This window comes from Vipera berus (genome assembly GCF_964194415.1).
Source record: "Vipera berus genome assembly, chromosome: 3".
Classification (NCBI taxonomy): domain Eukaryota; kingdom Metazoa; phylum Chordata; class Lepidosauria; order Squamata; family Viperidae; genus Vipera; species Vipera berus.
In genome coordinates, this window is record NC_138204.1 from 106,677,629 (window position 1) to 106,705,275 (window position 27,647).

At 38.1% G+C, this 27,647-nt stretch overlaps 2 protein-coding genes and 1 long non-coding RNA gene across 13 annotated transcripts in view; 1 reads left to right on the forward strand and 2 right to left on the reverse strand.

Annotated features, from left to right (window-relative positions):
* The window catches only part of SWT1 (SWT1 RNA endoribonuclease homolog), an 82,717-nt gene extending 71,459 nt beyond the window's left edge, over positions 1–11,258 (reverse strand). For 2 of the 5 annotated variants that reach the window (XM_081324372.1, XM_081324370.1), the window contains exons 1-7: positions 10,921–11,258; positions 8,471–8,543; positions 5,957–6,012; positions 4,435–5,188; positions 3,812–3,871; positions 1,036–1,165; positions 819–917 (exon numbers count right to left, since the gene is read on the reverse strand). In XM_081324372.1, the coding sequence (XP_081180498.1) occupies positions 819–917; positions 1,036–1,165; positions 3,812–3,871; positions 4,435–5,188; positions 5,957–6,012; positions 8,471–8,527 (1,156 nt within the window). In that variant the 5' untranslated portion in view covers positions 8,528–8,543; positions 10,921–11,258. Of the gene's footprint in view, positions 1–818; positions 918–1,035; positions 1,166–3,811; positions 3,872–4,434; positions 5,189–5,956; positions 6,013–7,567; positions 7,707–8,470; positions 8,544–10,920 lie in introns of those variants that run through there. The other 3 variants (XM_081324369.1, XM_081324368.1, XM_081324371.1) reach the window with 3 other exon arrangements.
* Positions 11,259–11,409: 151 nt separating this feature from the next.
* TRMT1L (tRNA methyltransferase 1L) overlaps positions 11,410–27,647 on the forward strand; it is a 46,943-nt gene continuing 30,705 nt past the window's right edge. Inside the window, exons 1-5 of one of the 4 annotated variants that reach the window (XM_081323990.1) lie at positions 11,410–11,686; positions 16,953–17,108; positions 20,811–20,921; positions 21,957–22,070; positions 24,092–24,156. In XM_081323990.1, coding sequence (XP_081180116.1) covers positions 11,434–11,686; positions 16,953–17,108; positions 20,811–20,921; positions 21,957–22,070; positions 24,092–24,156 — 699 coding nt within the window. In that variant the 5' untranslated portion in view covers positions 11,410–11,433. Of the gene's footprint in view, positions 11,687–14,149; positions 14,167–16,952; positions 17,109–20,810; positions 20,922–21,956; positions 22,077–24,091; positions 24,157–27,647 lie in introns of those variants that run through there. The other 3 variants (XM_081323989.1, XM_081323991.1, XM_081323992.1) reach the window with 3 other exon arrangements.
* The window catches only part of LOC308665778, a 42,401-nt gene continuing 37,321 nt past the window's right edge, over positions 22,568–27,647 (reverse strand). For all 4 annotated transcript variants that reach the window (XR_014025956.1, XR_014025957.1, XR_014025958.1 and 1 more), the window contains one exon: positions 22,568–23,207. This is a non-coding gene — a long non-coding RNA (uncharacterized lncRNA). The remainder of the gene's footprint in view (positions 23,208–27,647) is intronic.

Consider the following 27,647-nt stretch of genomic DNA (forward strand, 5'->3'; position numbering starts at 1 on the left):
GTTAAATAAATGCACTTACACTATTTTCAATCTAGAAAGGATAGTGTTATGACCAGAAATGACATGTTTTCCCCAATTCAGCATCCTTGCTTAGCTGACAATGATAATGATTATGCAAGAATAAAAGTTAAAGTAAAATGCTTATTAACTACAAGATTGCAGAGCATTTAAAGAATGAGTATTACAATATTATTTCTGCATGTTAAACATTTCATGCTTTACTTTGCTGGCACACCTGGTGAAAATGTCTGTGCATGGACCTGCAAATTACCAGACAAAGTTCTGAGAAGCAGCTACGTAAGCCTTCCTAACAGCATGTCTGTTTTCAAAGTTTTGAAGAGGATGATCCTAACAAGCTTTATGAATATTGTTTTAAATGACTATACAATCATTTGTTGAATCATAATACACAATAGACATTATCCAAGTATATGAGACACTTAGTAAGCACACTGTTATGAAAGTAAGAAAGCCAATAAAAATTCTAGATTTTTTTGTTTGAAATCAAACTGATCCACCATCTTTTAACTTTGTGTGATGTCTACTACTTCAGTACATTTTGTATCAGGAGTGGTCAATAAATAAAATAATAAAATTCATGCCTGCATACATCGTATTATGTTATATTGCTTTATTAAAGATAACCTAAAAGTAAAAAAGTCTAAAGTTATTTGTGAAATGAAGCTATCTGTTATATGATGCGGGGTTGAAGTTTAGGTTTCAGACTGAAAAAAGATGTGGCAGGTAATAGACAAGCAACATCTTTCAGGTCAGATATACTTGACAATGGCTTGTTACTGAGATAAATGCACACATACCTGGGATATCAGCATTCTTCAAATATTTGATGAATGTCAAATGGCTGATCATTATATTAGTATCAATCACAATCAAAGTATTCAACCCAGAGAAAATATCTATTAGAAAAGAAGAAAAAAATATATATAATTCAATAATTGTCTTTATCTTTCATTTATTTTCTTCTTTCCATCGCCCTGATAATGGAGAGACAGCAGAATACACAGATAAGCTTACTAGATGATATATGTGATTCATCATCTGCAAGATCTATTTCCATGCAAGTTAGCTCTCCACAAGTCTGCACAACAGGCAGATCCATCTTCTTCTCAATACGAGCTGCATGCAAGTCTTCTACAATCTGCATCTACAAAAATAATTGTAAAATGGTGAGTTGTTATCTTAAGAACAAGACAAGGAAGAGTTATTGCTGCTTTTCCTTCTTCCTATTACTATCTATTTACTTCTCCAAGTGTGGGGGGGGCGGGTAGGAGAGAGGGAAGGAAAATACTATTCCTTGTCTTACTCTTTCCACCTAGATGGTAGATGAATATGATATAGAAGAAAAGGGAAAATAAATGAATAATACTAATGGCAATGAGTAAAAATTGTTCTCAGTGAAAACATTTATCAGAAAGGTCTAACAAACCTGTAGTTAACACTGCATGATATTTGTAACCTGTCTATATATCTTGATACATTGATGTAAGATACTTTCTTTTCCCTATTTTTCATTTCTCTCAATTCTAGTTTGCACACATTTCAGAAGAGAATTAGTCAATACAAATCCTGATTATTTTGACTGGAATCAAACTATTATAATTTCTCTTAACGTTGTATTATTTATATTGTTTAAATAAACATGGTGTAGGAACCCATACAGGTTTCGCTATCAAGTTCAAAATGTTATGCTGGGACTCTTCATTCATTTTCTATCTAGCTTTGGAATTGAGATCAGAATAAGTATGTTCATTCTTCATTACTTTTAGATACCTTGACCAATAAGTATGCTCAGTCCTCATTAGGCTACCGTACTTTTGGATTCCTCCCAGTTATCCATTTCGCCCCTTCCCTCCAAGGTACAGTTGCAAGAAAAAGTATGTGAACCCTTTGGGATTACGTGGAGTTTTGCATGAATTGGCCATAAAATGCGCTCTAAACGTCATGTAAGCCACAATAATAGAAAAAACACAGTCTGCTTAAAATAATACTACACAAACATTAGCTGTTGTCATGTTTTAATTGAACATAAGATGGAAACATTCACAGTGCAGGGTGGAAAAAGTATGTGAACCTTTGGACTTAATAACTGGTTGACCCTCCTTTGGCAGCAATAACCTCAACCAAACGTTTCCTGTAGTTGCAGATCAGACCTGCACAACGATCTGGAGTAATTTTGGACCACTCCTCTTCACAAAACTGTTTCAGTGTAGCAATATCCTTGGGATGTCTGGTGTGAATCGCTCTCTTAAGGTCATGCCACAGCATTTCAATCGGGTTGAGGTCAGGACTCTGTCCACGTTTGAAGTTTGCAAAAGAGCACCTGGATGTTCCACAGCACTACTGGCAAAATATACTGTGGACAGATGAAAAAAGAGCCTTGGTGGAGCAGTGGGCTAATGCCTCCTTAAGTAACACCAGCTGCCTGCAATTAGTGCAGGTTCGCATCCCACCAGGCTCAAGGTTGACTCAGCCTTCCATCCTTCCGAGGTAGGTAAAATGAGGACCCAGATTGTTGGGGGCAATAAGCTGACTTTGTAATAATGCCGCTTGGGGTGTGTGTGAAAGCCCTAATAAGCAGGCATATACATAGAATGAAGGCTACTGCTAAGCTTGTAAGCCGCCCTGAGTCTTCGGAGAAGGGCGGGATATAAATGGAATTAAAAAAAACAAAAACCAAAATTGAGTTGTTTGGGAAAAACACACAACACTATGTGCGGAGAAAAAAAGGCACAGCACACCAACATCAAAACCTCATCCCCACTGTAAAACATGGTGGAGGGAGCATTATGGTTTGGGGCTGCTTTGCTGCCTTAGGGCCTGGACAGATTGTTGTCATTGATGGGAAAATGAATTCCAGAGTTTATCAGGACATTTTGCAGGAAAACGTACAACCATCTGTCCGCCAACTGAAGCTCCGCAGAGGATGGGTGATGCAACAGGACAATGACCCAAAGGATACAAGTAATTCAACAAAACAATGGCTTCAACAGAACAGAATACGCCTTCTGGAGTGGCCCAGTCAGAGTCCTGACCTCAACCTGATTGAAATGCTCTTGAAGTCGCTCTTAAGAGAGCGATTCACACCAGACATCCCAAGAATATTGCTACACTGAAACAGTTTTGTGAAGAGGAATGGTCCAAAATTACTCCAGATCGATGTGCAGGTCTGATCTGCAACTACAGGAAACGTTTGGTTGAGGTTATTGCTGCCAAAGGAGGGTCAACCAGTTATTAAGTCCAAAAGGTTCACATACTTTTTCCACCCTGCACTGTGAATGTTTCCATCTTATGTTCAATTAAAACATGACAACAGCTAATGTTTGTGTAGTATTATTTTAAGCAGACTGTGTTTTTCTATTGTTGTGACCTACATGACGTTTAGAGCGCATTTTATGGCCAATTCATGCAAAACTCCACGTAATCCCAAAGGGTTCACATACTTTTTCTTGCAACTGTACATATATTTCTTTGAACCTCTGCAATAGTCTCATGAGAGGTATAGAATTTTCATGCATTTCTTCTGCAGTGGAAATTTCAATTTGTTTCTGCTATTGGTGATTTTGCTGGTAACATACTTTATGTTTTTATATACTGTTTTCATTTTAAAACTTCGTAATTGTAAAGCACCCAAAAGTTAGATAATAAAAATCCAGTCTCTTAAGTATGTATTATTAGCATATATTAGAATGGATGAGGCCAAACAGAATATGAGCAAAAAAACCCAATCTAAAGTTTGGCTAGTATTAATTAAAAACTGCATTTAGGGAATGCTGATAAAATAATCTCTAACCTCTTGATCCACATCTGTATTTTCAATGTTTTCAAGGGAAGAACATGAGGATGTGGAGCTCTGTAAGAAAGATATATAGGTACTTAGCTGTTAATATTACAGTTAGAATTTTACTTGGAATCTGAAGCAATTTTGAAAGGAAGAAAAATAATACCAGAGGAACTAGGTAAAATGTATTATAGTTTTAGAAAATGTTTTTGGTTTCATTTCATTTTTAAATGATTGAAGTATTATTAATTTCTTCTCATATTTAACTCATAGTCTGCTTGCATTTCTCCTTCAAAATTTGTCTTTATCAATCACTTTTAAGCACCCCTAGCCCTAACTTAATCTGCTTTCCAATATTTACTACAGTCTAGATCTCTACTCAGTCTTTCTTATATCTGATCAATCTGAATTTCACTAGTGTTTGGAAGTTAGAATCTTCCTCATTGCTTTATGAAGTGAAAGAATGCACACCTTTATTGATACACTATCTAAGCAAGAACTCCTTTACTATTTAAGGAATCATTCCTTATATTCTTACATTATCAACCCATGGAAATTATTTAAAAACCAGTAAGCGATGTCAACAAAAGCAAAACTACCACTTCATATCTCATGATAATTTTTTTTTACTTTACCCAACTTGAATGAAATGTGACAGGTTCAAATTTATTTTGTTGAATCCTTGAATTACAAATATTCCTCTCTGAATCAGTAGGTGTTAGTTCTTCATTTTTATACTTCCAACATTTGGGCAGCTTTGTCAGGTGATATGAGAGTGTGCATTTGACTTCTTTACCATTTTTGCTGGAAAGTTCTAAAGAAAGATGCTTGTCTTTCTCAAGATTGTCGTTTTTGCAGGCCTGTATATGCACTTTAGAATCTGAGAAAGTAAAAGGCAAAGCTGGAAGATGCTGGCTTTTAGTGCAGTTCATCTTCTGGGTGAATTCATTCACTCTTAGTGATTTTTTCTTATGAAGGAATGAACATTCTGAAGGTTTCGCAGTTTCCTTGAATTCCTCCATTATGTGTTTTATAATTACTTTTTTAAACTTGGTGCTCTCCATTTTATCTTTTTTTTTATCCTTCTCTCTGATGTTTATGATCCTCAAATTGTGTGACAACTTCTTCCTTTTTTTGTCATCAGGATCACTACCATTCATGCCAGACTGTTCTTTACAAGGGAAGACAACTACAGGCTCCATAATGCTTCTTTTCTCACCAAGTTTAGCTGTGGCTTTAAATTGCATGGTGATCTTTTCACGCTCTTCCAGAGGTATTAAAGCGCTATTACTGTGTTGTGAGTCTTTTGGTATCTTTGTTTCAAGTCCCGTACTAGAATTTTTGAGTTCCAAACTCATTTTTGCTTTCATATATCCAGCACCACTCACTCTGCAAAAATATCATTAAAAATCACTTTAAAGAAAGTTAAGGCTGTGGAAGGTAAACTGTGGATTTTTAAAATTATAATCCAATATTTTATTTAACAGGAAAATGTTAGAGAAAAACCAGAACTTATCAGTAGATTATTGATATATACAGAAAATGTGACAGGTAGCTTGTTATAAAATTATTAGCCTCTTTAAAATGAGATACTTAATCTAATTCTAAAAATTAGTTCTAAATGAGAAGCATCCTCCAGTCATTTTGAACTATATTCCCATATAAGAATTGAAATAGAAAAAAATCCAAATAATATCATGTTGCTACATTAGGAATGAGAATTCTCATTCGTAAATTACAAATGGCATAAGTATTATCATATAGCTGAGGCTATTTCTATTAGCCATGGTATCTTCCATAAGTTACTTTCTTTGCTTATGGCAACATGGCAACACAATTTCAAATATAATGAGGTTACAAATAAAACTAAAAACAGTAGGCAATTTTCCCTGATAACTGAACAATAGTACAAGTAGGCAAAGTAATAAAAGAAAGAATAGAAAAAACTATAAAATTGGTGCATTGGGGATTATTACAAGAGTATCATTTTCTTTATAATTTAACTGATTAAAGGTCAGGCAACTAAAATGATCCAATCAGATTCCAAATTAATCAACAGATTTCAAACAGTGTTGTTCTCTGCACTATAGCCAATTTAGATTTTTCAACCTTCAAAATATCAATACTTTCATTCTTCCTATCAAAGAAAAATATTACCTTTGGTCCAGCTGTTCTTTTGCATGTTTGTTCCCAATTTCTGCTAATTCTGGTTTCTGAAAGAATAAGAAATATTTATAAGCATGTGTGTTTTCCAGCCTTATATTAAATAGTCTTTCACAATAGGGAGAGAAAAGTTGAATGGAATTTCATTATATTGTATGCATCATTCTTTCCTCAAAGACAGTACAGGATATGATCTCTAAGTCAGATTATTACTACCTTTATAATCTTCTCTTTCACTTTAGTTGTTTTTACCGTATCATATTAACAGTAATATTCATTCATCTCCATGGGCCTGCATAACTTCAAAAAATTTCCATTAAGATTCAACAATAACTACTTCTTGATCACTGTTATTTATACTATTCTAGATATGTCTTGGTAATTTTTTCCTTGCACAATCTGCAAGTTAATTCCTGCAGACTTTGTTCAGTGTATGGTAGAAATTAGTACTATTTTATAGCCTACACACTGAGCAAGAGTCTTCTAATCTTGCTGTCCTTGAGTTTCTGCAAAAGCTTAATTAGTATGACTCACTGTCACAATTTAACATTAAATCCTTAAGTTTCCCCAAGTTTGATACTCTTAGATCAAATATTTCATGGTCCTCATATAGTATGTATAAACATACTGCTTCAAGCAGTTAGAACCTTCTGTCTTCTGTGTTTTGTCAAGTGTCAGGGCAGTGATCAGGTGCCCAGGTATTTGGATGGAACTTTTTTTTTGATCCACAATCAATAAGCACACCAGTGAATAAAAGATTTTAAGCTTTATTATTAATTCAAGCAAACATATTTAAAAGTATAACATAAAAAGCATCCGTACCAAGGAAGATGACTCCCAGATCTGTTACAAGCAGCCAGGAGCTTCTGCTAATGATAGCAGAGATAACTAAGGGGTGGCAAATTTCCACAGTACCCAATGCAAGGATCTGTGCAGAAGCTCTCAATAAACAACAACTATCTAAAGGTTTTTTTTAATCAAACTTGGTCAAGAGACTACAAAACCTGACCTTGACTGGATGGCATCTGAAGCAAGAATCTTTCATAGTGAGAAAATCTTTGAAGTATGTGAAGCTACTTTCTCCTTTATTCAGCAACAAGAGTAAAAAAAACCAAGCATGCCTGCTCAGAATGAACTACAAAATTCTAGACTTTTCGTAATATGAAGGAGAAATCAAAATGTCACTAAATTCCTTGAAATTACAGTGACCTTCTCCATTGTCACTACTAACTGCTGCTTTGTCAATTTTGCATTTGTTATGAACAAAAAGCTCATCAGCATTCAATAATAATTTTAAATTCTCCTGACTTTCCACATTTGCTCTATCCTACATGCCTATTTAATCATGAACCCACCATGGGAAATAGAAAAATTATTTGCTTATGCTTAAAAAAACTACCTATTTGACTTTTTAAAGCCCCTGTCCTTGGCAAAATCTGAGAACCTAATGATACTTTTCTTGTTCAAGCATACTCAAAAAATAAGATTGTAAATATGCAATCTAAATTCTGTTCTGCATCTGAAAAGCCTGGTTTGGAACCAAAATAAATATTTGAAAATAAAAATATTCTAGGGAAAGGTCCTTTATTCCTCTACAACTGTTACCTAAACACTGGACCACTTCATGTCTTCTGCAGCTGTCTGGCCTGCAGTTTTCGGTGTATATAAGCTGGCCACTCTTACATGTTCTCCTAATTCTTAGAGAATAAAGCTTTTTGCCCCATCTCTGCTTAGCCTAGGCAAGTTAAACCATTAGGAAGTAACTGATGGAGAGAAAAAGCAAAGAGCATAACACTTCAGGAGGGTTATGTTTAATTCTGTTAGGTAATAAAATGCTACATTGAATTCAGTTATATCCAAGATCCAGAGAACAAAAGCAGACTATCCATATTTTTAATACTGCAAACATGGCATTAAGACTGAATATCATCATTAGTCATCAATCATATTCTATTCATGGTGCCATCCTAGCTTTTTTTCCATTCTTTTTTATGCAATGAAAATGTAATCATTATTATTATTTATTAAATTTATTTGCTGCCTATCCCGCTGTCACACAACTCTGGATGGCTTACTATCCAATAAAATTATAATATCAAAGACTGCAACACTAAACTGCAACAGTAAACAATAAATACATTAACAAGAAATAGCTAAGATAGCAGGGGATATACAGTAAAGGGGAGGTCAGATATTCTATTAATCCAGTAATTATCTCCAGGATAACACACCCTTATCCTAGCCCCAGGCCAACTGGCAGAGCCAGGTTTTAAGATCTTTACAAAAGGTCAAGATGGTGGGAGCAGATCTGACTTTGAGGGGAATGATGTTTCAGATGGCAGCTTCCATTGCAGAAAAGGCTCTTTTCCTGGACCCCCAAGAGCCAAATTCCTTGGTTGACAGGATCCACAGCATGCCGCTTTTGCTGGCACAAGAGGGGTGGGCCAATCTCACTGGGAATGGGACAGTTCCTCAGCTAATATAAAGGTAATAACTAGATTTTCTTACCTTTTTATCTGGGATGTCATCTTTTTGACTGGATTTTTTTTTGTGTTTTTTTGACATGCTTAGGTCTGAAAGTCTGAAAAAAAGTACTACAGTCTTAATTACAAGTATGTTTAGATATTTTTCCAAGGAGTTATGTAAAGTACAAAAGCTCCGAATAGGTTGGCTATTCCTAATTTAAGCAGTGAATACTGTAGCAGAATATCTCTGACTTTTTTCTTAGGTTTAATTCGAAATTTAATATAATACAAATGAATCAATGATAAATTAGAAGGAGAGGAGGAGAAGAGAGAAAACAATCATATAATCTTTTGTATGCTCATGTGTTAGTTACATGATATATATTATTACTTAGTAAATAGAGTACAGTCAATGTTAGATTTATCAGGAATCGTTTCAAATGACAACATATTTGTTAAACTTTAGTGGCTAAATAATGGATCAGAATTTGCTCCTATAATGCTTTTCTTAAAGTGTGCTTAGTTTGTATAAAAAAGATAGTGCTGCCTGTTTCCCTTAAATCTTCCGTTCTTTAAACATTTTGTTTATGTATTTCTACAGTTTCATGACTTCAGGTGTTACAAGAATGCTGACTTACTTTTTTACCTTCACAAATGTGAAGGTAAAAAAGTAAGTCAGCATTCTTGTAACACCTGAAGTCATGAAACTGTAGAAATTATGAATCTAGATGAACTTATTTTTGGGTAATGGACATATAGGCTACGTCCACACCATTAAAAGAAAAGTTTATAGTGCATGAAAGATTTTATGGTTTTGAACAAAGACTGAATTTGAAACAAAATTATGCACTGATTACTAAATTATGTATTGTTACTAAAATGTATAAACTTTTATTGACATATGAGACAAGAGGAGCTAGTGAAAAAATGTATGATAAACTGGGCTAAAAAATTTGCCTATAATATACAAATAAACCAGTGGAAAACTATATGGTCAAAAGGACCAAAATTTACCTTGTCTTCCAGACTTAAGAGAATTTTTATAAAATGATGTGTCACTGGTATTTGTCACTAGAGAACTTGACTAGAATGTATTTCAAATTTTTGCTGAAAATGTATGAACAACATGAAGGGACATTTTATCATGTTTGGTGGACATGTAAAAAACCCAAAACATTTCGATGCAAATATATGCTTTAATTCAGAAGATTTTAAAGGTTAAAGTATAGTTGGAACTCAACTTTTTGGGGGGAATTAATGAACAAATAGAAAAAAGACACAAGACTTTGTTTTTATATATGACAACTGCAGCAACACTATTATACGCTCCAAAGTGAAAAAGGCTTGATACTAGCTATAGTTATTGTCAACTGGAAATCCCTTACACTTTTTGAATGAAACAGCAAAAAAAATATAGTTATAATTTGTGGGTTTGATGATTAGAAAAAATGTATAATGGAAAAAAGTGAAGGTTTTTGTAATCATAGAGTAAGATAATTTTGTGATTGTACTTATATTTGCTGCAAAGAAAATCAAACACTTCTATTTTTTCTCTTTTTGGATCTTTTTAACTTTTGCTTTTCTTCCTCTTTTTCTTTCTTTCTTACACACTTTATTGGTGTTAGCTTTTAAACTTTTTGTAAAACATTAATAAAAAATTGTACAAAAACAGAGCAAGTAAACATTAAACGATAGTGTTACATGAGAAAATTAAACAATAGAAAACACTGATTCTAGATAACATTCCACAAGTGGCAAATGTACTCCCTTTCCCAATTGAGTTTATATCTTATTTAAAACTTGCAAGTGTATTCAGCCATTTTCAGAATAAAATGCTGGTTACTTCATGAGTAGATTAGATTTTGTACAGTTAAAGAAAGAAATGGGTTTGGCTAAAAAGAAAACATGGTTTACTGAACTTCAAAATGAGACAGGGATGCCATTCTAAAATGCTAATACCACCTTTATGAAAAGGCTAATAATGAAACATTACCACGTTGCAATTTGAAAGGAAACCAACATATATGTCTTTTTAAAAACTGTTTTAGTCATGACTAAAGTTCCCACCGTTATGTTTCTATGTGTGATATTAAAGTTATACTAAGGGGGAGGAATGGACTGTGGAAGTTTGCTCTTTTTTTTAAAAAAGCAGCAATTAAAAATAAAAGAGCAAAAATCCGTAGTCTTTGTTGAAATGGGGTAAGAAGCACTGTAAGGTGGTCAATAAAAGATGATAGCAACTAGTATCACAATCAGCCAAACTGGTTACCAAAGCCCAGGGGAAGGGTTGGTTTTCAGTTTCTAAGTTCCATTGTATTCCTATTTTAAAATACTTTTCTCCTCTCCTGTGCTTTTTAACTTAACTAAGACAGGCTGTGTAAATAAATGAGCACAATTCCGTTGTTCAACCAGTCTCGCTTTGACCGGAATTCGTTAAAGAAACCGTAAAGCTGGATTCAAACACCATGTCAAACCTAACTGAAGCTAACCTACCTTGTAGCTTTTGCGGAAGCAGGGACGACTTACACAGGCACACCCGGATCAAGATTCCCAGGAGCTCGACAATCTTTCCAGAGGGATCATTTTGAGTTCCTTAAAATCTTTGCTCCCTGCCCAAGTTTTATGACTCTTTCTCGGAAACTAAAAGACACCTTCGGGCCAAAACGTATTGGCCATTCGTCGAGGCTTGTTTTCCTCTGACGTCTCAGGCGCCCAGTTTCTCCGCCCTCTTGCAATAAAAAGGCCCCTCCGGGAGCCAATCGGCTTCTCTTTGACGTTCTACTATAACCGGCCAAATTGAGGTGTCCTACGAAATATACCCTTTTAGAGCATAAACACCACCCCTGTCGAGTTGCACGCTGGGCACTGTAGTTCATCAACTGCCCGCGGGCTGTCACCTGACAAAAAGGCAACACGTCGTATTCAGTGTGGCGGCATTTTGGGAATTGTAGTTCACGAGCTGCGTTGGATTTTGGGTAATGTAGGCCTCTGGTGGGGGAGTTCAAAATGTCACTGGGGCGTAGCCTCGTTCTTGCCGTCCCGAAGTGCAGCAGCGGTTTGGCCAGCAAGGGAGCCTTCTTGAGCAGCCTGAGGAGGAGGGCAAAGAAATCCTCGCCTCTTCAACTTCGCTTTGTGGGAACAATGGCGGCTGAGGAGGCCCCGCTGCCGTTGTTACAACTACCGCCGTCGCCCCCCAACGAAGAGAGACTTAGGGAAAGCAGAGAGGATGAAGACGACAAGGAGGCCGCGGAAGAGCTAAGTGAGTAAAGGGAGGGGACAGAGTGAGGATTTTGCCCTGTGGAGAAGGAGGGAAAGATTGCATTTGCCGCCGGCCTTGCTTCTCGTTACCCACCCCGTTTGAGAGAAACCTTTTTTAGACGGTTAGATGGCGCGTTCATATGTTAGGCACGTCGGTCAGAGGTTTCCTGACATCGAGGAGACGCCTTTCTTTCTTGGACGACCTGGAAGGGGCATCAGCGTGAACTGCTTTGGGGTGGGAAAACGATGCCACGGTTTGTAGGGATGCAAATATTAAGCCTCCTTTAAGGGGAGGGAGAAATGCTGCGGGTCCTCAGCCAGTTCCTCCTAGACTGAGGACTAGCTGTTGCAAAAAACACATTAGCATTTAATGTGGTTTAGTGTACAGGAGGTCCTCTTCAGGCGGGAAGAGAGCATGTTTCTGGCAGAAAAATTCTTTCTCTTTAGGTTGGAAGAAAGTGTTTGTCAGGAGAGTCTTCTTATTGCCAGATTCCCCCCCCCCCGTTACAGTAAAGCAGTGGCTCTCAACCTTTTCCTCATCATGGACCCCATTTAAATACCTTTTGTGACCATGGCCACAAATCCCCAAGACTTAACTCAAGGTTTAAATATTTCTTCAAGACTTCACGGACCCCATGTGACAACATTACAGCCCCCCAGGGGTTCGTGGACCACTGCATTAAAGGATGGAATAGGTAAATTGCAACTCATTGGTAGAATTGTATGGTGTATTTCTTCATGCATGATTCTCTGTCAAAAAGAGAATCCAGATAGTGCCAAATACTATTTATCAGATCCAAGGGCCATCTGGCCTCATTAGCAGTGAATGCCCCCTAGGCAAAGCCCAGAAAACATCAGCTGCCTGCACTTCCATTCCTCAACTGCAGTCATTAAGTCTAGGAGCATCATTGGTCTGTCTGATGCTTTGTTTCTGGAGAGCTTTGGTGTTAATGATTCTATTGTTTAAACAGATCCTGCCCCTAAGCAAACAAATCCTGTATTAGTAAATTTTTTGGGAAGCTTAGTACTTCATTGTTCAAGCAGTGCCAGATTGAAATCTCCTTATTCAATGTCAGCTGTTTTTCAGTCACTTGTCAATTAACTCAGGAGAGATATGCAGCACATGGAGGCTAAATATGGATCCATGGAAACAAAGCTTTGTTTTAAGCCTTATCTATTCCTCCTCTTTTCACTATATTTCTGAAGTTGAATATTTGTCTGAATCTGTTTGTTGAAATGTCTGCAAGCAAAAAACCAAGCTCAGAGCATCAAGGATTCCACATTTCATATACTGTAGTCAGAAGGGGGAAATCATAAAGCTAAATTCCAATTTGCCATAGCCCAAGGAAATAGAAGACTTCATTATCCAAGCAAAAACTTTTCTAAAGAATTGCTTGTTTTTTTCTGTTAATATATAGTGATATGTTCATTGAATTCTTTTATCTTTTAGATTTTCTTTATTTCTTTCGACTAGGTAAGTGGCAAGATATTATAGTTCACACTATTGCATTAGTGTGCAACTGCCTGTAGTTCATAAAATCAATTCTGGCCTATATTTACACAATTTCTAAATTTATCTTATCTAAATTTATCTTATCTAGACAAGCATATCTGATTATTTTAACTTTTTTCTTTTCCTTTGCAAGCAAAGGTATGGACAAATCATATATTGAATAAATGTATTAATACAGATAGTCCTTGACTTATGGCTCACAATTTAACCCAAAATTTCCATTGTTTTGCAAGACAGTTGTTAAGTAAATCACTGCAGTCAATTTAGCAACATGGTTGTAAAGTGAATCTGGCATCCGCAAGGTCGCAAAAGGTGAGCAGATGACATCACTCCAGGACACTGCAACTGTCATAAATGTGAGCCAGTTGCTGAGTGTCCAAATTTAATCGTGACCATGAGGAGTCTGTAACCCGTGTGTGAAAAATGGTCATGTCATTTTTTTCAGTACAGTTGTAACTTCAGTCACTAAATGAATGGCTGTAAGTCGAGGACTACCTGTATAGCCCTATAACATAGCTTCATAACATATATCTATGTCCATTTTGTTGTATTTGTTTATTACAATCATTAGGATTTGCTTTCTGGCAAAAACCCTGAGGTTTTTAATCTGATTATTTTATGACTGCTTGAGTGCCTTTTGGGAAGAATGAGAAATATAGTTAATTATACCTATCTGAAAATTTTAAGAAGCCTACATTCCCTTTTTCCATCACCAGCTTAGGATACTGAAAGGCATACAAAAGGCAAATTATTTCAGGGACCTAATATCTGAGAGCTTCCAGAATTTCCAGTTGTTAACCTGGCAATATTAGATATACTAATAAAGCAAATGGATGACATATTTTATTTCATTCTCTTCTTCAAGCTGCCATGAACACCTTCTGTAAAACCCAACAGACGGCTAAACAGGCTAAAAGAAGGCTAAACAAATATTCTTGAGCTTGAAATTAGATCAAGAGGGGACTCTGGTAATCTTTTTTTATACTTTGAATTAGCTTGGGAAAATGGTGGCTGCTGGCAAATGTAGTTTAGGGACACCTTGAGGGCCGCAGGTTTTCTAGCTCTGATACAGATGGAATTAAGGATTCAGAGAATAATCTATTTTAAAGTAGGTTGTGTGCCAGTTAATAAAGAATGTATAATATATAATCTTGCCCATTCTTTTATTCGAGACATTGCCTTACAATGTTATAAACGTTTTAAAAAAATCAGAATTCCCCACAAATCCTGCACTAGTCAGTTTTTTAGCCAGAACTGTAAGTGGCAACAAGCCATGAGCAGGATAAAAGTGAAATAGATTTCATTACTGCTTTAAGGTTTTTTGAGAGAAATAAAACATATATGTAAAAATGATTGTATATTCCCATTTTAGCAGAATTGGCAAGCATACTTTTGCTGAACTGAAACTTGTGAATGGGCACAATGCACGAAAAGACTATGCTTCAAATAGAAGAGAATATATATAGCTCAGGGTTGAACTATGGAGAATTTGGTGTGCTCTGAGTTTGGTTGTTTCCTTGCAGTCATTTTTTTTACCCAACTACATGATGTCATCAGTAAGTGTGGGATCTGCTACCTGATTTTACAGATAATCCTCAATCTATGACTCCTCGGTGATATTTCAAAATTAAAACAGTGCTGAAAATATGGCTTATGAATGGTCCTCAAAGATAACATCATTTCAGCACTCCTGCCGTCAAATGAAAAAAAAGGCCTTTTCCTCACTTACAACTATATAGGCGCTTCAACTCCCCCACTCATCTAATCCTCCATCTGTGCCCTTTTTGGTGGCACTACAACCCACCACATATCCCTGCAGCCTCTCTGCTACTATTTCAACAATCCACAGTTGATCTTGCTGTCTTCTTCCTGCTGATAGCTCAGAATCCAGGCTCTGGGCAAGGATGCAGCCCTGGGATGTGTGCAGAGAAGGTGGCAGAGTGGTAGAGGCTTGTCTGCCAAAGGGAGCTTGCTAGACCCAGCTGGGGAGGTGGCATTAGGACAGTGAGGTGCAGCACTCTTTGTTGCCAAGTGAAGGATACCACAAGGATTATTCTGCCCTGAGATACATAATTTGCTATAGAAACATTTATAAGCAGTAGTTTAACTGACATGCAACACTAAATCAGAATTTTTTATTGTGCTTTTTTAAGTAAGCCTGGTTGCTGATAAAGATAACCTATAATTTACAAGAGGTGGGGCTCTACTTTTCCAGATTGACTGGCTTCAAAAACGGGTTGGACCAATTAATGGAAATCATGGGGTTCAGTGGCTATTAGTCTTGATGGCAATGTGATTGCCTCTGAGGGCCATTTGATGGGAGACTAGTAGACTACCCTGTGCAGTTAGTTCACCACTATGAGGATTGTTGGACTAGTTGGGTCAGGGGTCTGATCCAGCAGGGCACTACTTAATGTTCGTATGGATTTGTATCTTGCTTTTAACCAGAACAAATCAAGCTATTTATAATTTAGTATTGGGTGTGAATTGTTTAATTGATAAGTCATGTCTGACTCTTCCCAACCCCATGGACCATAGCATACCAGCCCCCCCTTGTCCTCCATTGTCTCCCAGAGATTGCCCAAATTCATACCCATTATGTCGATGACATTATCTAACCATCTCATCCTCTGCTGCTTCCTTCTCCTTTGAGGTGTGGATCAGAACATTGTAAATGTATACCTTGCATTCATTTTGTTAAGTTATTTATTAAAAATAGGTAAAAAGATAGAAAGTCTTAAATAGACATTTTGTGTTTGTTACAATTTAAAACCTGAGAAGAAACACCACTTACCGCCTTTTTGTACTACTTTTGTGAATGTAAATACCCTCTTTTTTGCTAAACTGAGAAGTCCCATCTTAACCAGAATTTACAAGTTAGCTTGATCTTGCACTGATACTAGGTTTGAAATCAAGAGTCCAAATGGAAATACATAATTAGATGTTGGGCAGCATGGTGGCTCAACAGTTAAGACACTGGGCTTGTTGGCTGGAAATCTGACAGCCCAGGTCCAAGACCTGAGCACCACATGACGGGATGAGCTCCCCTTCTCAACCCAGCTCCTGCCAGCCTAACAGTTCGAAAGCATGCAATTGTGAGTAGATAAATAAATAGGTGCCACTTTGGTGGAACGTAACAGTGCTCCATGACTTCGTACTGGTCACATGACTGTGGAAATGCCTTCAGACAACGCTGGCTCGAAACAGAAATGAGCGCTGCCTCCTATAGTCAGCAACGACTAGTGGAGTAAAATCCGAAGGGACTCCTTTACCTTTTTTTTGTTAATAGACCTGGCATTTTTTGGCCCACAGGCTACATTCAGCCCTTTGAGCATCACTATCTCACCTGCAATAGGAGAGATAATGGTGGCGGAGGAGCTGCAGCGGTCCTCCACAACAGTCCCAGTTTCTCATGCGGCTCCTTGGAAAAATTAATTGCTTACTCTGGTTCCCTTAGATCTTCAGTATTGCATAAGTATTATTTTTAGTAAATCTGGCACTAGACATGCTACTTTCCTTTTCAAATTGTTAGATGCAAGCTCAAATATTGTTTGGGGGGAAAAATCTAAATTCTGTGGGACTTCTTTGTGATGCCATGTTGAAATCCTGTTGATTGTAATGGGCCTAATTTATCTTTTATCTCATACTTTTTGCACTGCAAATATATTAATTAGAATGCTATAATAGATTTAAAGAGAAACTATTAAAAGTTAATGTATTGTTTTGCCTTACAATCTTGTTTGTTTTTCTGTAGATGGGATGGATGTCCCCAAAGAACCTGATAGCAGAAATACAGAAGATACAGAAATCATTAATGAAGATATAAATACCAAAATAAAAAAATCAGAGCAAAATTCCATTGAAGACCTTAACAGTAATCTACTAGATGCATCATCTAAAACTCCACAAGGTTTGAAAGGATAATATGAAAACCTTTGCTTTATTTGGGGTGATTTACAGGAAATATTCTGCCCATCTATCTTTTAAAAATTAGTAGAGACATATAGTTAAAGAGTATAAGTTGAGGTACATCCTCTAATTTGTTATGCTGAAAGATATTACAGCTTCAAGGAAAGATGTGAATTCTTGGTATGTTCATATTTATTTCTCCCAATATTTATAAATCAAGCCTCACTTATCACTGCTCATCACTTTTGAAGTAGTGTTATACCGTTGTAACAAATAATGTTAGCCAGGAATGTATTACCTACACTTATTGGTTCCTAAACTCAGTTTATGTTTATTAAAATATATGTGCACTTCCCTAGAGCCACTGGCAAAATTCAGCAGCATAGAATTATTCTATGCATCATAAAATTACCCCAAATTTCTAGAGAGGAATCTGGGCCACCAGGCAGTCAATGAAACTTGATATGTAATCCCAATACAGTTAGTTATAAGGAAACCCATTGAATACACTGGGATTTTGCTCAATTAAATATATTTTTGTTGTTAGCTGCGGTCGTGTCCGACTCATCGCGACCCTATGGACAACGTTCCTCCAGGCCTTCCTGTCCTCTACCATCTTCTGGAGTCCATTTAAGTTCACGCCTACTGCTTCAGTGACTCTATCCAGCCACCTCATTCTCTGTCGTCCCCTTCTTCTCTTGCCCTCAATCTTTCCCAGCATTAGGCTCTTCTCCAGTGAGTCCTTCCTTCTCATTAGGTGGCCAAAGTATTTGAGTTTTAGCTTCAGGATCTGGCCTTCTAAAGAGCAGTCAGGGTTGATCTCCTCTAGGACTGACCGGTTTGATTGCCTTGCAGTCCAAAGGACTCGCAGGAGTCTTCTCCAGCACCATAGTTCAAAGGCCTCAATTCTTTGGCGCTCAGGTTTTTTTATGGTCCAGCTTTTACTGCCATACATTGCAACTGGGAAGACCATAGCCTTGACTATACGCACTTTTGTTAACAGGGTGATGTCTCTGCTTTTTAGTGTGCTATCTAGATTTGTCATTGCTTTCCTCCCCAGGAGCAAGCGTCTTTTAATTTCTTGGCTACAGTCCCCATCTGCAGTGATCTTGTAGCCCAGGAAAATAAAATCTGTCACTACCTCCATTTCTTCCCCATCTATTTGCCAGGAATTGAGAGGGCCGGATGCCATGATCTTGGTTTTCTTAATTTTAAGTTTCAACCCAAGTTTTGCACTCTCCTTCTTCACCCGCAACAAGAGGCTCTTTAGTTCTTCTTCACTTTCTGCCATTAGAGTGGTATCATCTGCATATCTTAGGTTGTTTATATTTCTTCCGGCAATCTTAATTCCAACTTTTGATTCCTCTAACCCTGCCTTTCTCATGATGTGCTCTGCATATAAGTTAAATAGGCAGGGCAACAGTATACAGCTTGCCGGACTCCTTTCCCAATTTTGAACCAATCAGTGGTTCCGTGTCCCATTCTCACTGTTGCTTCTTGGCCCACATATAGGTTTCTCAAGAGACAAATAAGATGGTCTGGTACGCCCATCTCTTTAAGAACTTGCCACAGTTTGTTATGATCCACACAATCAAAGGCTTTAGCATAGTCAATGAAGCAAAAGTAGATGTTTTTCTGGAACTCCCTAGCTTTCTCCATGATCCAACGTATGTTGGCAATTTGATCTCTAGTTCCTCTGCCTCTTCGAAATCCTGCCTGTACTTCTGGTAGTTCTCGGTCCACATACTGCTGGAGTCTAGCTTGTAGGATTTTAAGCATAACTTTGCTAGCATGAGAAATGAGTGCAATAGTGCGGTAGTTTGAACATTCTTTGGCACTGCCTTTCTTTGGAATTGGAATGTAAACTAGGATATGATTTAATTCATACCTGAGTGGCCTACTGCTTTTTCCTACTTTCTTCAGTTTAAGCCTAAAGTTTGCAATGAGAAGCTCATGGTCTGAGCCACAGTCAGCTCCTGGTCTTGTTTTTACTGACTATATAGAGCTCCTCCATCTTTGGCTGCAGAGCACATAGTCAATCTGATTTCTGTGTTGACTGGTGATGTCCATGTGTAGAGCCGTCTCTTGGGTTGTTGGAAAAGAGCGTTTGCTATGACCATCGTATTCTCTTGACAAAATTCTATCAGCCTGTGCCCTGCTTCATTTTGTACTCCAAGGCCAAACTTGCCTGTTATTCCGGTTATCTTTTGGCTTCCTACTTTAGCATTCCAATCCCCCATGATGATAAGGACATCATTTTTTGGTGTTAGTTCTATAAGGTGCTGTAGGGCTTCATAGAACTGGTCAATTTCATCCTCTTCAGCACTGGTGGTTGGGGCATAGACCTGGACTACTGTGATATTGAATGGTTTGCCTTGGATTTGAACTGAGATCATTCTGTCATTTTGAGGATTGTATCCCAGTATTGCTTTTCCTACTCTTTTATTGACTATGAAGGGTACTCCATTTCTTCTGAGGGATTCTTGCCTGCAGTAGTATACCTGATGGTCATCTGAATTAAATTCACCCACTCCTGTCCATTTTAGTTCGCTGATACCTAAGATGTCGATGTTCAGTCTTGTCATCTCTTGTTTGACCACGTCCAGCTTTCCTTGATTCATGGATCTTACATTCCAGGTTCCTATGGAGAAAAAATCTTTACAGCATCGGACTTTCCTTTCACCTCCAGACACATCCACAGCTGAGCGTCCTTTCGGCTTTGGCCCAGTCGCTTCATTCTTTCTGGTGCTACTAGTACTAGCCCTCTGCTCTTCCCCAGTAGCATATTGGACGCCTTCCGACCTGAGGGGCTCATCTTCCAGCGTCATATCGTTTTGCCTTTTGGTACTGTCCATAGGGTTTTCATGGCAAAGATACTGGAGTGGGTTGCCATTTCCTTCTCCAGTGGACCACATTTTGTCAGAACTCTCTGCTATGACCTTTCCGTCTTGGGTGGCCCTGCACGGCATAGCTCATAGCTTCATTGAATTACGCAAGCCCCTTCGCCATGACAAGGCAGTAATCCATGAAGGGGCAATTAAATATATACACTTAAGTAAATATTCAACACCAGCTATTCCAAATTATGCCCAGAGATACATAAAAGCAAAATACACTATTTATTCTTTATCACTGAGCCAAAAAGTTAACCTTTTTAAAGATAGAAATCAGAGTTTAAACCTAATTCCATGGAGGAAATTCTTTGCTTTCAATGCAACCTATGAACATGTATGAATTTACAAATGGCATGAACATTTTTTGATATTACAGATGGTCCTCATTTAACAACCACTCATTGAATGACCATTCAAACTTGCAAGCCAAACACACTCAGTTGGTCAGATAATCCTCAAATATAGCTGATGAGATCCACAGATATTCCAGTTACAAGCCTATGTACTATTTTAACATAAATATGTTGTCGATGTATGAGCTGTTGTGGAAATTTAGTATGAGGTTCGTAATGAATTTTTAGTCTTTTGGATTTGTACTATTACATAGCTATGATAACATAATAGGCAAGATGACTAGATATGTGTGGGCCATTGTAAAAACAGGATTGCTTGAGAGATACAGTGCACAAAGACTCCAAACTAAAAGCTTTTGAAAGATTGAAATTAAGTGGTATTTATGTATAGTGCGCACACACACGCACACACACACACAGCCTTTGCTGAAAAGTAATTTGAATTGTTTATTTTAGAGAAACATATTTCAATTCAGAGGACCCTTGATGATTTAGAAAAACTGGCTGATTTGCAGGAAGGCTGCCTAATTTCCTTTGATTCCAAGAATGAAGACCAACAACTGGCAGGTATTTAAATTATTTCCAGAAGAAACAACAAATGGTTGAAATGCAATACTTGCGGCATTCAGTTCTTGGACAAGTACTTTGCTTGGTAACTACAGAAAACTGAGATAATCTGAGGAAACTATATTACTGATCTTAAAATAGAACCAAATAAGGAGTCATGCATCCCTGATGGTTATCTAGGCCAGGGGTCCCCAACCCCTGGTCCATGGACTGGTACTGGGCCGTGGCATGCCAGCAACTGGTCCGCACAAACAAGCAAAGCCCCATCCACGAGATGCAGGCAGTACACAAACCCACACTCCCTCCTGTCCGCAGATAAACCTTTCTCCACGGAACGGGTCCCTAGTGCCCAAAAGGTTGGGGACCTCTGATCTAGGCAATATTTATTTTTATTTATTTTAATTCCATTTATATCCCGCCCTTCTCCGAAGACTCAGGGCGGCTTACAAGCTTAGCAGTAAAGAATTACCAAAATTAATAGTAAATAAAAGATTTTAAAGGAAAAAGAACAGAATTATCATTTCACTTATTTGGGTTATACTTGTAGTTCTATCCTTGTCAGATCCAAGTAAGAAGATGCAGTAGAATTCATTTCACAGAGGCTTGGGAGCAAATTCATCAGTAATAGATGGAAAGGAACAAAGAAAAGTGTGTGTTGAGTAAGCAATGATGTGCTACTTATTTTTATAGTAAACTTAGATTATTCTCTTAATTGTATGAAAAAAATAAAAGATTTCTACTACTGTCTTGGATCACAGATATTTCAACACTAATTCAACTAAACCTTAAACCATGGCTTTTAAAGCAAATAAGTTTCTTAGATATTTGAGCTGTTAATTATGTGATTGTAAGTGGTTTTGTTGAGATGGAAATACTACTTCTGTACATAATGATTTGATTGCAAATTGTTGAGATGCAAATAGTACATCTGTACATTGACAAAAAAAACTTAAGCAATTGTTTTCCTTATTTCAAAACTGAAAGATTGGGTTTTTGTATATTTTTCTCTTATTTTGGTTTAATTTAAATTATCAGCTGACAAGAGGTCCTGCCCATTATGTCCTGAAGAGAGATTCAAAGCTTGCAGTAGTCACAAGCTCCGTCGCCACCTTCAGAATCTTCATTGGAAAGTGTCTGTTGAATTTGAAGGTAAATGTATCTAAAACACCATTATGAATACTAATGCAGTTAGATGACAACTGTTAGTTTTTCTCTGTAATTAATGTTGTAACTCAAACATGATCACAGGGGCATTCTTTAATTTATAATGATCAGAGTTCAAGAGAAGAAAAAAGCTGGCTTTTGCCTCAAGGTTTAGGACAATAAAGTTGGAGACAAGGAGATAGTAAGATGAATAGATATAGAAGATGGATTTTGAGAATAGTTGAATTGCCTTCAATTTTTTTCTTGTACTGTTTTGTGTGTTTGTGTGTGTGTGTGTGTGTGTTGTTATCTTCTCAGAGTTGTGTGCCAAAAGGTAGATGGCATACAACTCTTTTAAATAAATATAATCCACAAAAAAGCTCAAGAAAAATAAATACTTCTGTATGAAATGGAAAGTATACTTCAATAATGGAAGAGATAAAATTCAACAAAACTTCAGGACAAGTTTTTTTCTACAATATAATAAGACCTTCCAGGAAAGATAGATTTAACCATTAATTCAAGCAAAGAATAGAATAGCAATGTTAACTATTCCCTCTTCTTGGCAAGAAGCTTTTATTTCCTTGATTTACAAAAGAGGGGAAGGAACAATCCAATTCACCTAGAGTTGTATAGACCTCTCTAATGAATGAGCTGCAAGCTTTTTTTGCAATACTTGCCAAGAGATTAAATGGCTTTTAAGTGAATGAATACATCCTGAATGACTGTGAAAAAGAACTGTGGTTTAAAGTTTTTTATTGGGTACATATGTCTAGTGACTCTCAGTGGTTTGCAAATTGTTAAATACATTTAAAACAACACATAACAATAAAGAACAAAGATTACAGAGATAACAAACCCAGAAGGGAACAAAGAAAAAGAGGTGTCAGCCACAGTAGGTGAAGAGCCAGGCTTCAGGGCCGGGTGTTTTTTTTTTTGTTTTTTTTTTGCTCTTGGATAGGGTGACACTTCTCCATTCAAAGGTCTTCCTGGACTTACAGCACCTGTTTGATGACCAGGTGGCAGCTGTGGCCAGGGAAGCCATTGCATATCTTCATCTGGTATTTTGTTTTTCTCACTTTCTGTTTTTCTTCTTGATTTTTTTTAAAATGCCTACTAAAATGAATTCAATCCCCCTCTGTCCTGCAAAATGGAAATATGAAATGTACATCTTAGCATCTGAGCAATATAAATAGTAAAGACTGTTCAGTTGTGTATATAATGCTGGTTTCACATGCTCATATACATTTTATTTTTGGTTCAAGTTCAGAATGAGATTCTTAGACTATGTGTGAGTTAAAATTCACCATTCGGGGAATTTTTATCGAATGTTGTAGCAATATATAAATCGAATCCTAATTCCAAACAGAATTGTAGTTAGTTTGTCCTTATACATAAATATCTCTAATGTTTTGATTTTTTTATTAATACTGCTGGCTTTAATTGCTAATTTTAATTGTTAATCTATTAATCTAAGTTTTCTAAATTTGTGTTACTAGAATGAGAGAAAAAGAAAGCCCTACTTGAGTTGTCTTTTCTTTTTTCTTCCTACCCCATCAACTATATATTTTCTATTAAAAAAAAGTGTCATGAGTTCTTCCCCACACCCTAAAGGAACATGCCATCATTTCCAATTACTTATAGCTGGAAAGATTTTTTTTCCTTTAGACCACTTGATTGACCAAAAGAGATATTAGTAAAGTCTTTAATTGCATTGATGTTATTTATGAGAAAAATTTTGTGTTAATATAAGCTTTCTCCCACTTATCAGCTTTATATAATTAGTCACTTGCTTTAAAAATATGGATGCACAATCATGGTGATGATTTGAAGCTATCACCTTCCTCTCCCCACATCTCAGATTACGAAATGTACATTATTAGTGGTGATTAACATTTTATTTCCAATGTATAACATTTCAAAAAGTTAAAACAGTTTGACAAAATAGAACTTTAGAACATGAATGAATTCAGTGTTGACAACTGCGTAATCATTTAGAGATGTCCAATGTCTTTTTTGATTTTCAGGCTACAGAATGTGCATCTGTGACTTGCCGTGCCGGCCGGTGAAACCAAATGTTGTAGGAGACCAGGTAACAGCTATTCAGCTATGTGAATTGTTGCTATGATAAGTTCCATTTTAGTTATTTATGAATTACATTCATCTCAATTTTGAACTTGAGCTCTCTAGTTAATGGGGGCAATAAGCTTTCCTTTCAGACATTATATTTTTTAGCTATTTATCTATATTCCGTTCAGTATTCACTATAAATATTCAGTTTACAGTGTAAACTTTGTACCTGTTTTGTACCTCTTTGTGCATAATAGGTAATAGTGTCAGAAAGTTTATTTGTTATTAGGTATTTTGTATATAAGAGAATTACATGTTATTATGGGAAGGTTTATAACTACTTTTTTCTTTCAGTTACATATTCTATGTGATGCTACCTTGCCTATATTTTTATTCTAACCAAAAGAAACAAAATGGTTCTGTGAAATCTTTGGTGCTCTTTGAGGTTGATTGTTTGCCTGCAGACATTGCATTATTTGACTAGATAACATCAATACTACTAAATGTGGGATTTGCTCCCTGTTTATGTACAGAACCTTGCTCTGATAGGGTTGGTAGAGATGTGGTTTTCTCTTTGGTAGTTTCTTAAGTAGACTATTGTTTTGTACTTGAGTATTTGATGTTAATTCCTGTTTATTTGGTGATGGCTGCTCTAGTGGATGTATTCTGCCCTATTTCTTTCTTAGTTTTTTTATTTCCGTTTTGAATAGTATGCAAATATGCTTTATCACTGTGTATTTATTAAAAGTTGATTTGTCTGAATGTCAAGCTTCCAGGAATTCCCTAGAGCAGACATGTCAAACACAAGGCCCAAGGGCCGGATCCGGCCCGCGAAGTGGTTTCATGTGGCCCGCGAAGCCATCCTGGAAACAGTGAGGGAACGGCCCCCACTGCCTTGGCCCTGGCCCAGAGACCCTCCTTCTGCCAGAGACCCTCAGATTTGTCCCACTCCTGCCCAGGCCCTCATAGGCACCCTTGATGCGAACGATGTAGAGCTGGCCATGCCCACCCAGTAGGCCATACACACTCTAGCCACGCCCACCCTGGCCATACCCACCCGGCCCCCTGAGGGCAACCGCAATGCTGATGCGGCCCTCAATGAAATTGAGTTTGATACCCCTGCCCTAGAGCTTTCAGATTTAGCTTGGTCTAGGATGCTCATGCTTTTGTACTTGAAACTATGGTTGAGTTTGTCCAGCTGTTCTGAGTTTAAAAAGTTGTATCTTTTGACTTTTAGTTGGTTTAAGTGCTAGGGTAATGCTGTATGCTTGAAATAATTTATTGTTTGCTTCTGAGATGTATTTGATTTATGGTAGTTTCATGTCTTGTATTGGTTGTGCTGTAGTGGGTTGAGTGATCACGTACGAGTTGTGTGACTACCTGATCTAATCAAACTACCAAGGAGAAAACCATACCCCCACCAGCCATAGTAGGGGAAGCTACTGCACATAAACCAGGAGCAAACCCCACATTCTCTAGCATTGATAATGTTACCTAATCAGATAATTATAATGAAACATCTGCAAGCAACTAATAAAAACTCAGAGAGCACCAAGGACTCCACTGTTCAATCCTGAGGTATGTATACTCTTTTCTGTTAAAATGGTTCCTTTTTCTGTGATATAAATAGTAGTTGAGAAAAGTGGAAAAAGTTCAAAGCAGACTATACAGAAGTCTGTAGTAGTAGAACATATAGGATTTATTTTTATGTAGTAAAGTTATATAAATGAGGATAGCAGGCAGATAGTAAAAGTATTGAGTAATTTTATTATTCTAATATAGTTGTGTCAGAAATGCTAGAACTACAAAAAAGATTTGTAGGATTTGTGAGAGAAATATTTGAGTATGGAATTTATCAATAGTATGATGTTCCAGTTTATTTATTTATTTATTTATTTATTTAGATTTATATACCGCCCTTTCCCGAAGGACTCAGGGCGGTTTACAGGGCATTTAAAAAACAGTCAATACAAACGTTAAAACAAATTAAAAGAGATTAAATAGAACCCTGAGAAAATTAAAACCCAGTTAAAATTAAAATTAAAAATATTCTCAGCCTGGGCCAGAGAGCTCGAAGAGCCAGGTCTTCAGGTCCCGGGGGAATGAACGGAGGTTGGGGGCAGTCCTAAGCTCCGCAGGCAGCTGGTTCCACAGGGCAGGCGCACCCACTGAGAAGGCCCTACCCCTGGGTGTTACCCGCCGGCAGTCTTTAACCGGCGGCACCCTGAGGAGACCCTCCCTGTGGGAGCGCACTGGACGAAGGGAACTTGATGCTGGCAGCAGGTGTTCCCTCAAATATCCCGGACCCTCGCCATTTAGGGCTTTATAGGTCATCACCAGCACCTTTAATCTCACCCGAAGGGCAACTGGAAGCCAATGCAGCTCGCGGAGTAGAGGTGTTACATGGGAGTATCGGGAGACCCCCATCACGACTCGCGCGGCCGCGTTCTGCACCAGTTGAAGCCTCCGGGTGGTCCTCAAGGGCAGCCCCATGTAGAGAGCGTTGCAGTAGTCTAAACGGGAGGTCACGAGCGCATGAGTGACTGTGCGTAGGGCATCTCGGTCCAGGTAGGGTCGCAACTGGCGCACCAGGCGAACCTGGGCAAAAGCCCCCCTGGTCACAGCTCCTATATGGTCTTCGAAAGTGAGCTGCGAATCCAGGAGGACGCCCAAGTTGCGAGCCCTATCAACGGGGGGTAACACCTCACCCCCCATCGTTAGAGATGGAATAGTCTGGTTGACCCGAGATGCCGGTATGCACAGCCACTCAGTCTTGGCAGGATTGAGACGAAGCCTGTTTCTCCCCATCCAGACCCGGACCGCTTCCAGGCAATGGGACATTACGGCGAGGGCATCGCTGGGTTGGTTTGGGGTGGAGAAAAAAAGTTGGGTATCATCAGCGTACTGATGATACCCCACCCCAAAACCACGAATGATCTCGCCCAGCGGCTTCATATAGATGTTGAACAGGAGGGGCGAGAGAACCGACCCCTGAGGAACTCCACAAACAAGAGGCCTCGGGGCGGACCTCTGCCCTCCCGTCAACACCGACTGCGAGCGGCCCAGGAGATAGGAGAACCACCGCAAAACAGTGCCTCCCACTCCCAACCCCCTGAGACGCCGCAGTAGGATACCATGGTCGATGGTATCGAAAGCCGCTGAGAGGTCTAATAGGACTAGGACAGAGGAACAACCCCTGTCCCGAGCCCGCCAGAGATCATTCACCAGCGCGACCAATGCCGTCTCCGTGCTGTGCCCAGGCCTGAAACCCAATTGGTACGGGTCCAGATAATCAGTTTCATCCAGGAACAGAGGAAGCTGATGGGCCACCACACTCTTAACAACCTTCGCCAGAAAGCGGAGGTTGGAGACCGGACGATAGTTATTTAAAACAGCTGGGTCCAGGGCAGGCTTCTTGAGGAGGGGTCTCACCACCGCCTCCTTCAGGGAGGCGGGGAAGACACCCTCCTTCAAGGAAGCAGTTATTACTGCCTGGAACCAGCCTCGTGTCTC